The sequence below is a fragment of the Drosophila nasuta genome, chromosome 3 (genome assembly GCF_023558535.2).
Source record: "Drosophila nasuta strain 15112-1781.00 chromosome 3, ASM2355853v1, whole genome shotgun sequence".
Taxonomy (NCBI): domain Eukaryota; kingdom Metazoa; phylum Arthropoda; class Insecta; order Diptera; family Drosophilidae; genus Drosophila; species Drosophila nasuta.
The window spans coordinates 38,156,237-38,166,483 of record NC_083457.1 but is presented as its reverse complement, the minus strand read 5'-3'; the positions used below and the strand labels follow the sequence as shown (position 1 = coordinate 38,166,483).

The 10,247-nt window shown below is 37.5% G+C and overlaps 1 protein-coding gene across 1 annotated transcript; it reads left to right on the top strand.

The window, feature by feature from the left end:
• The first annotated feature begins 128 nt into the window (after window positions 1-128).
• Window positions 129-1,248, top strand: LOC132789464 (charged multivesicular body protein 5). Its single transcript, XM_060797496.1, has 5 exons — window positions 129-286; window positions 356-507; window positions 576-741; window positions 799-1,032; window positions 1,097-1,248. The coding sequence occupies exons 1-5, from the start codon at window positions 218-220 to the stop codon at window positions 1,157-1,159; spliced, it is 684 nt and encodes a 227-aa protein (XP_060653479.1). The 5' UTR covers window positions 129-217; the 3' UTR covers window positions 1,160-1,248.
• The last annotated feature ends 8,999 nt before the right edge of the window (window positions 1,249-10,247 follow it).

Sequence of the window (10,247 nt, the reverse complement as noted above, 5' to 3'; positions counted from 1 at the left end):
AATAATAAATAAAAATAATGTTATTTTCGCGCTGCAAACAAAACAACTCGAGGTTTGAAAATTTATCGATATATCGATAGCATCATCGATATTTCTTCACCCCAGCTGTTTACAAATTGGACAAAAAAAAAGTAAATTAGTCATCAAACAAAATTCGACGCAAATTTTTGGTCTAACTCCATAATTTTTTGGTCTATATTTAGCAAAAAGCAATAAAATGAATCGCCTGTTTGGACGCGGCAAGCCCAAGGAGCCTGGACCAAGTCTAAATGACTGCATTCAAGGCGTAAGTTGAATTAGATGTTTTAATTGGATTTTGGTTTTATGAGTCTCGCTGAATTTTAATGTCGCACAGGTGGATGCAAGGGCTACCAATATTGAGGAAAAGATTGCGAAATTGGAAACAGAGCTGCGCAAATATCGCGAGCAAATGAGCAAAATGCGTGAAGGGCCAGCGAAAAATTCGGTGAAACAAAAAGCACTGCGAGTGCTCAAACAAAAGAAGGCGTAAGTACAATAAAATTCACAGCATGGTATCAAAGTGTCTTAATATACGGATCTCAATTGCCTTGCAGCTATGAACAACAAGCTGAATCTCTGCGCAATCAATCCTTCAACATGGAGCAGGCGAACTATGCCGCTCAATCGCTTAAGGATACTCAGGCCACAGTTGCGGCCATGAAGGATGGCGTCAAGCAGATGAAAACGGAATACAAAAAGATCAATATCGATCAAATCGAAGTGAGTAATTAAGTAATAAAGATATTGACTGTATCCTAATATATATTTTCCTTGCAGGATATTCAAGATGATATGGCGGATATGCTGGAACAGGCCGATGAAGTGCAGGAGGCTATGGGCCGCACCTATGGAATGCCCGAAGTGGACGATGATGATTTGCAGGCCGAACTCGATGCTTTGGGTGATGAGATGGCGCTCGACGACGATTCCAGCTATTTGGATGATGTTGTCAAGGCGCCAGAGGCTCCAGACAGAGAGCCAGGTGCTGATAGCATTAAGCCACCAAGCAAGGTAATAAAAATATTTAAGCTGTTTAGTTTTCATAGATTTCTAATTAATTTCCCTTCACTCACAGTCTACCATTGAAACGGATGAGTTTGGCTTGCCCAAAGTGCCGACCTCACTGAAGACCACATAAGACGACAGTTTCTCGATTTGGCATTTGTATTACTAAAGAAAAGAAGAAAAAAAAAAGCCAGTATGTTTGGCACGCTTTTTAAGTTTAAACACCTCATTTTTTGTATGTTTTGATAGTATGCATATTAAAAAAGGATGCACACACACTGATAATCTGGCTCTCTCTTTATTTCTGCTCTTTGCTTGTAATGCAGTCTCATTGCACTGCAATAACACTTTCGCTCTCTTAAGTGCAAAAGCGACAACGTGTGTGTCATGTTGTTACACTCTCACTACCTCGCTCTCTCTTACACACAGACACACAGTGACTCTCGCTTAGTGAGCGCATTTACGTTTATGCTCACTCGCACACACACATACAGCAGAGGAACGTGCATGAAGGTAACTGAGCTTTGAAGTTCAGAGCATGAACTTGAGCAGCCGCGCGCGTGTCTCTGCCACTGTGAACGTTGCTCACTGTATGACTGCGACTGTATGTGTTTGTGTGTGTGTGAGCCTCAGTGCACTGCTGTGTGCAAAAATAACGCGTTCGCTTGCGTTTAGTCTTCATCTGACTGCTGTAACGGACGGTCGCAAATTCCGCAGAGGGCAAATATACACAGCAACAACAATAATAACAACAACAATAACAATAGTCGATCAGCAGCAGCAGCAAACACAAAAAATATTACAACAAAAACCTTCGCAAAGCAAAATCAATTGCCAAACGTAATTGTAAACTGCAGCGTGAACGCGCGCGTCGCTGCCCCCCTTTTCCCCCGCACCCATCTCTCACTCTCTGTCGCTGTCACTGTCGACGACGCGTTGCTAATTAGCCGAAATGAATTTGCTCCAGCAAGCCTGACAGCGCAGCCGGGCGCATCCTCGTTACATTCTCTCTGTCTCTAAACTGCCTTAAATAATACAAAATCAAATAATCAAATAAGTGCAATAATTATGAATAGTGTGTGAGTGTTTACAAATGAAAGCTGCAATCTGAATCTGAATTTATCAGCATTCGTATTTATACTGCCAAAATGCCATGAAATCTTGGCAAATGTCTTGTGTAATTGTATTTTGACATAACGTCCCGACTTCCAACACGCCCACCGCCCACTGCCCCAATAACAACAGCAACAACGACAACAGCAACAACAACAACCAGTGCCTCAAAAAGTGTGTGTTTTTATCGTACATAGATCGTAGATCTTAAATACGTATACGCAATATTTACAATCGTTTTTATATATATAGCAATTTAGCCAGGCAGCAGCTTGTGCATTGTGTGTAGTGCAACTATATTTAGTACAAAACTATAATCAAATATCAAACATTAACTGGCTGTAACATAATGGATATACGACCAATTGGATTACTTTTGCTTCAAATGGTAAGAAAACTACATATAACATACTCTATAGCATATTGCGCATACGCAGCGTACGCCTGCGACAGCTTTCTAGAATTCTATCGAGCGACTATCGTAATCGATTATTTCGATTACTGCAGAGTTGCATTCGAGAAGAGTAGAGAAAAAAATGCATAGATCGCACACACAAAGTGCAAAAATGCAGGAAGCGAATTGCAAAGAGGCAAAATACACAAATAATGAAAAAGCTTTCTATGCTCAAATTTCGTCATCATCATGTAGTATGTGCTTGCCTGGTATACTATATATACTATATGTAGTATATAGCATGAAAGTGCAGGAAAATATCAGTAATTTAAAAAGAAAAACAAACAATTGTGTAGTGAATGGCATGAGTCATGTGATCTGGAGAAGCCACGGCATTTTAATTAATATTTCGATTGTTGCTCGCTACCCAAGCAAGGATCGCAAGCTTGATTTAGTTTCATTTCACAGTTTTTAATGTTACACATATGTATGTATTACAATTTTTTGCAAGGATTGCAGCCACTTTTACATTAAATTTTCATATTAATCGTCACATAAAATTGAAGTAATTTCTTTTTAACTTTGTAACTTTTCATGTTTCATTTTAATAAATAATGATTATATTGAAGAAAAGATCGCAAAGTTGTTTTTTTTTTATTATATTCTTCATTTTGAGCTTTTGCATTTTCATTTCAAAAAACTAAATTTTCATGTTAATCGTCACATAAAATTTCATTTTAATTTAAATTTTTATTAATAATGATTATTTTGAGGAAAATATCGCAAGGTTGATTAATTTTATTTATTTTTTTTTATTATACCCTTTATTTTGAACTGTTGCATTTTCATTTCATGAAACTAAATTTTCATGTAATGAATGTAATAATTAATATTGCAAATTATCCTGTTTCGTTTTAAAAGCTTATGATTATTTTTAAGAAAATATCCCAAGCTTGTATTTTTTTTTATTTAATTTCTATTATAACCTTCATTTGGAACTTTTGCATTTGCTTCTAAACTAATAATTCGTTTTAATTTATTTTTGTTTTCATTTTTATATTTTCATATAATATTTCCAACACGAATAATTTAAAAATAAAGATTATAAGCTTAAATAACTATAATAATTTTTTTCTACTGCAACTTTTCAATACTAATAATTTAATTTGATTTTTATTTCTTACTGGCTTTTTAATACAAATGATTCATTTTAGTCGCCACACATTTTAAATTAATATTTTTGCAAGGATCGCAAGCTTATTACTTATTATCTTAATTTGCATTTGTCGCTTACAATAGAATTATGATTCATTTTTGTCGTCACACCAAATTTTGCCGAATTTCGATTTAGCAACACAAAATGTGCTACAAGAGTATGTACTATATTTATTCTTTATTTGCGGGAGTCCGATTACAGCTCTTCGTTGCGAGTCAACAGCAGAGTCAGAGCAATGTCCCACTTTAGTTCAGTTTTTCGTCTTCTATTTTTTGCTTCAATAATACAATTTACCAATAATTAAAATTCGATACAAAAGAAGCGACTCACAAAAACCGCACAATAAAAAAAACTGCTAACAACGGCGCAAAATTTATTAATATTATTTATGCTTAAATACATATAGTTTTTTCTTTTTTTTTTTTTTTTCGATTTGATTTTGGCTATTTTGTTGCTGTTGTTGTTTCTGACTTCTTTTGGCTTTTGTGGCGGCTAATCGAGGCGAAAAACCATAGATTGGCAATTCAAATGATGGGTGAGACCTTCGACACGTTAGTGACAAGCTTATAAATTATCATTTCAAGCCGAGATCATAAGTCTCTGAGAGAGGATCTCTCAGCTCGTTTTCGGGGGGAGATTTTTCATTTTCATGGTCGAGTCGCAAATATCGAATAACATGTCATAAATTTAAGTGTAACCTTTTGTTTTATATATGTTGAATGTATAATTTTGTAAATAATATTCTGGATAGAAATTAGTTTGCACTAAAAGATTAATCGCATATTTCAATAAATTTTCAGCACGTCACTGACCAACCTCACCTCACAATTTTTGCCGAAATAATTTAAAATAAAAGTACAAACAAATATTCTACACAAAAAAAGAAATTAAAAGAGCCCTGAAAGCTGAACTTTTTTTTTGTTGTTTTTGTTGTTTGCGCTCAACTGGACTTCAATGCTGCATTTGTTGTCTTCCTATATGCAATCAATTAAACCGCAAAAAGCCCTTTTTTTTGCATTTCGTCTATTGCTCTTCTAATGCCATAAGAGAGCAGAGAGAGCGCAGCAGAGAGAGAGATAGAGAGCGAGTGCAGCAGATCTAAAAGTTTTGCAAAGGCAATGAACGCGAGCGCAAATTTGTTTCGTTTTGCCTCTGTCTGGTTGTGCATGTGTGTGTGTCTGTGTGTGTGACTGCTGTAAAGCTTTTGGCGTTTTCTTCCGATAACGGGCACACACACACACGCGTTAGCTATGCATGTGTTAGCGTGTGTGTGTGTGTGTGTGCCTTGCGTCGGTTCGCGTCAGTTTTCCTCCCCGGTGTCGCATGACCCTGGCCTGCTATTGAAGCTAGACACATTCGGAGGCCAATATAAAGCGCAACCATTCAAAATATATACTAAGCATGTTGCCGCCAACTGCATACATATGCATGTGTTCGCTATGTGCGTGTCTGTGTGTGTGTCTGTACTATATGCTATACTATACTATACTATTATTGTACACACAAGATTTTGCAATTGTAATTGTGCGAATAGTCGATACTATGCTCACATGCAGTTGTTGTTGCTGTTGCTGTTGTTTTGTCGCACTTTTTTGTCTGGTTGTCGTTGTTTCTAAAATGAGAAATGCTAAATTATCGCAATGGGGAAATTGTAAAAGCTGGAATTACTATATGTCATTTTATGCGATCGATCTTTAGCTCTACTAAAACTAAACTCGTTAACCAACTTTGTCCAGAAAAGTGTTAAAATTATGTGGTTACTGAAACTGTGTGTAATGTTATACATTGTATAATCACATCTGTCTGTCTGTCTGTCCATTCACTTAAACACCCAAATCTCAGCGACCATATAAACTAGAGACACTAAATTTTGAAGCAATACTCTTAGGGGTTCTACAAGCTAGATACACTACATTTTGGGTCAATACTCTTAAGGGTTCTACAAAGTTATAAATGTAATTAGAATATTTTCGTATTGTAATCAATCAAAAAATCAACTACTTTAAAAAATAAAGACTCGAAATAACTATTTTCGATATCATGACTGCATTTATCATTATAGTCACAGTAACTTAAAATTTTTAAATAACTGTTTATTGAAATCTTATATTCTTATCTAAAAAAAGCTAATTAATTTTTAAATTGCAAAATATAACAAACTAATCATATATCTTTATGTTAAAAATCTAATTGTAAAACTAAATTTGAAAAGTGCAAAATAGCACTAACTAAATTTCATGAAATTACTGCACATATCACTAAAAACTAAATCTAAAATGAGTTACGTAGTATCTCATAGTCTACCACTATAAAACTAACATTCAATCGGGAGTTGAACTTTAATGCTAGTTTTATTTTAATTTGTTTATTTATATGCATTGAACTGAACCAGTTCTTTGCATATTTCTGGAAATTCTGTGACTTTACTTCTTCAGCTCTTCTATGCTAAGCACTTGTTGTCGATCTTGATAGACGATTAGTTAAATATTTGGTCATAAAACTGTCAGTTGTCGCCCCGCTCCACACAGAACTGAAATTCGATAAAACCGAATATACAGAAAACAACTAAAACAGCTGGAACTCTGATGTGTGCTCTGTGATATGCGTATTTTGGTTTAGTGTTTTGGACAAGACTCGCTGACTGAATGACTGACTGACTGATAAGCGTACAACGCAGCGTATGCTTGATAAAGCGCAACCTTAGAATACATTACGTATACGCATAGTTGTATGTGAGTGTCTATCTCAATGGTGAAGCAAACAAATGGATTTGTATACTGTTTTTTTTTTTATTATAGGTATGTTGTTTTTTTTTGTAGAAGCTTGCGGCCTTGGGTTCTTCAGACCCCAAAGGCAGATGTGTATCGTTGTGCATACGAAAAAAAAACAAAACTAGTTCTAAAAATATTATACATACAAACACATTCGTTGCTTCAATATTAAAAGTCGCCGTCGCAGACGCATAAAGTTAAAGTTATATAGCTGATGTTTAGCCTTAAGTCACGTTTTGTTTTTGTAGGTCTGCGACCGCTAAACTTTTTGTTCTTCGTTTTGTTTCGTTTTTTGGGCTCTCAACTTCTACGTTCTGTTATTCTGTTATTGTAAATTGTTATTGTTTGTTGCAAGTTCAAAACCCAGTCAAAAGCACATACTGCCAACTCAACGCAACGCAAAACTGCGGATCAGTTTCAGTTTCAATTTTGTTTTTTGTTTCGGTTTCAGTTTTTTTTCATTTTGTTTTATTTTGAAGCTGCTGCTGTTGCTGTTGCGGTGTTGTTGCTGCCCCCACAGCACAACATTCGGCACATTGAGGTTCAAGGTGACCACGAAGCGGCACTCGACAAGGCCAAGTGCAAGCCGTGGCGTGTCTCCGCTCAGCTCTTGATTATGCATGCTTCGAGCTACAAAATTACATACATAAAGCAGTCGAAAAAATAAATAAATAAATAAAGCTTACACTTGTATGTGCTCGACTGTGAGACACCTGTCTGTCCATTGTACAATTGTAATCAGATTCTTAAAGACTATTCGGTGCGCAGTTTTTATTAAACACATTAAAATGTAGGCTCTACAATTGTAATAAAATTCATAAATAATAATAATGAAAACTTGAAAAATAATAATTGTAAATACCCTAAATCTTTTATAATATGTGTATGGGTTTTATTGTGTAACCAAAGTTTTAGCAGTGATTTTTATAAAATGCGTTCTAACAAAATAAATGTTTTTGCCAAATTTTGTAGCTCTAGCTCTCATGGTTCTTAGGATAGAGGTGTTCATACAGACGGACAGACAGATAGGCGGATAGTCTATTAATACATTTAAGTACATTGCTTTTCTTGTGATTTTTAACTTTGTAGAAATTAACTCTCTATAGAAATATTGTCAGCAAATTTGGTGTGTATAGCTTTTGTAGTTTTTGAGATTTAAGCGTTTATAAGCACGGACAGACAGAAAGACGGATTTGATTAATAATCCATTTTAAAATAAATTGCTTTTTTTATGCCTATTACATAAATTATAGTTTGACCCTAAATTGTAATACCCTTCTCTACCTGACCATATATAGCTGGTATTATAAATTCACAACTACACACACACGCACTACTTACGCAGTACTTACATTTGGCCTCTTACAGGCAACAAGTTGTACATAGCACGTGCTCCAGCGCACATTTCAATCAGTAATTTCCATTACATTTAAAAATAGTGTCGACCCGCGCATACTCTTTACCCTTTACACTTTGATCTTCGCATTCTCTTTGAGTTGCAGAATGCTGCGTAAAAGATAGATTTTTTGGAAGCTCAAGCTTTGAGTTTAGCATAAAGTGTAGAGCAAGGAAATCAAAAATTCACACACAATCACATTCACACAATTTTTAGTGTGCTGTGAGATTCGGCAAAGCAGCGCAGCGCAAAGCAAAGCAAAGCCAAAGCAAATGCCAGCAAGTCAAGTAAAGTCACACACAAACACACACACACACATACGCACGCAAAGCAGCCGAAAAAATCATGACCTTCCACAATGCCAGCAGCAACAATTGGCTCTCGCTCTCTGTCTCTGTCTCTCTCTCTCTCGCTCGCACTCGCACTCCCTGTGTCTGCCTTCCGTTTTGCCTTCGTGAGCGACGCTTTCGGTGAGCGCCGTGGCTAGCTTTTTTTTTGGCAATGCGTGAGCAGCACACAGACACACACACACACACACGCAGAGCAAAGAGTGCGCTGCTCGAAAATAAGGCCAAGGTTACTCACCTTGATTAAGACCGAATGAACGAACCGAACTAAAAATTTAAAGAAAACGTAAAGTAGAAGTGGCTGTGGCTGTGACTGTTGCTTGGACTGCGCAGGCTAAACAGAAGTTGCCGCAGCAACAACGTTTTTCTCTTCTTATTCACTACGATGGTTGTCGTAGTAGTAGTAGTAGAAGAGTGTATGAGTGTGTTTGTGTGTTTAATGACCTTGCCCAAAAAAAAAAGCTTCAAGCTTAATAATTAACAGCAACGCCAAGTGGAGGCTACCTAAGCCGCGTAGAATCAAGCATCGAAAATGAAACTGAAATTTTGTGCTCGTATTTCTTGCTGTTGTTATTGTTGTTGTTGTCGTCGTCTCTGTTCCACTGCCGGCAATGGCCCTGTACTGCGTTGAGAGAGAGAGGTCAACGCCAGGATCAGTGTCATTGCTTTTGCCAGCGACGTCAGCGTGCATTGACGCCATTGGCCATTCACTTTAACTCATGTCGAAATTTCGCATCCCCTCTTTCGCTCTCTCTTTCTCTCACACTCTCTCGTATTTAATTCAGTAAAAATATTTCACTAAGAACATGATGCAAAACAAAAAAAAATTAAAAATTTACCATGAGTTGGCGCTCTAAAAATACTGTAGAATAATAACAATTTGCTCGCTTACACAGTTTGAGTAGCGCTGCTAAGCAAAAGTGTATGAGTCAAACTGTAACACGCGCCAAACTAAATGCCGCCCCAAGGCTTCTATAGTTTGAGCTGCACTGATCAAATCGCGCGCCTATCTCAATAGCCCCCAAATGCGGCAGCACACAAACACACACACACACTAATACATGCATAGAAAACGCGACAGCAAAACAACAACAGCAGTTTAGCCTTAGTTGAGGTCTTGCCATGCACCTCGAAATTGCAAAATGCAATAACAATAAAAACTAACATCAAATGCACATGCAAAAATGCAACAGCAATATAGCAAGAGCAAGAGCAACAACTCCCGCGCTTTTGTTTTTTAGTATTTTGTGCTTGTATTTGTATTGTTTGAGAGTGACAGTGAGAGAGAGAGAGCGCCAAAACTGTGTGCGTGTGTGTTTGTGATAACAACAAGAGCATTGGCTGCATCGCGTGCTGCTCTCTTTTCATACACACGCACACTGCTAAATTTAGTTCAATGAATTTTGCACTGCCTTGCACATTTCACATGCTCATACAACTCTTTGGCACTTTTGCTCTTTACGATGACAAAGCCGCGTTGACTGGCCCTCTCTCAGTCGGTTTGCTCTCGCCGCAGCTTGCTCTCTATCTCTGGCTCTCTTGGTGTGTGTGGCTTTGTTTTTGTTTTGCTGTTGTTGGCTGGCTGGCTGGCAGCTAGTGCAATGACTACGTTGCGGACGACTCGGACTCGCTAATGATGTTGCCGTTGCTGCTCTGCGAATGATGATGATGATGGTTATCGAAGGTCTTTCACCCGAACTCGGTCATTGGCGTACATTTGTGTGCTGCTGCGACTGCGACTACTGCTGCCTGTGCTGTAGCTGTAGCTGCTGCTGCTGCTGCGCTGTCTCGGCTGACGTTGCTGTTGCTGCTCGCAAATCCAGAGCTTTTCAAAGTGTACATGTCGCAATTTCTTAAGAAAGTTCAATTACCCCAAACAATCAGATTTACTGTCTGTTTTTTGATGCATACACTCGACGTCGACGTCGACAGTGACTGCGACCGCGACTGCAGCGCAGACGGCATTCGTTCATTTGCTTCGTTC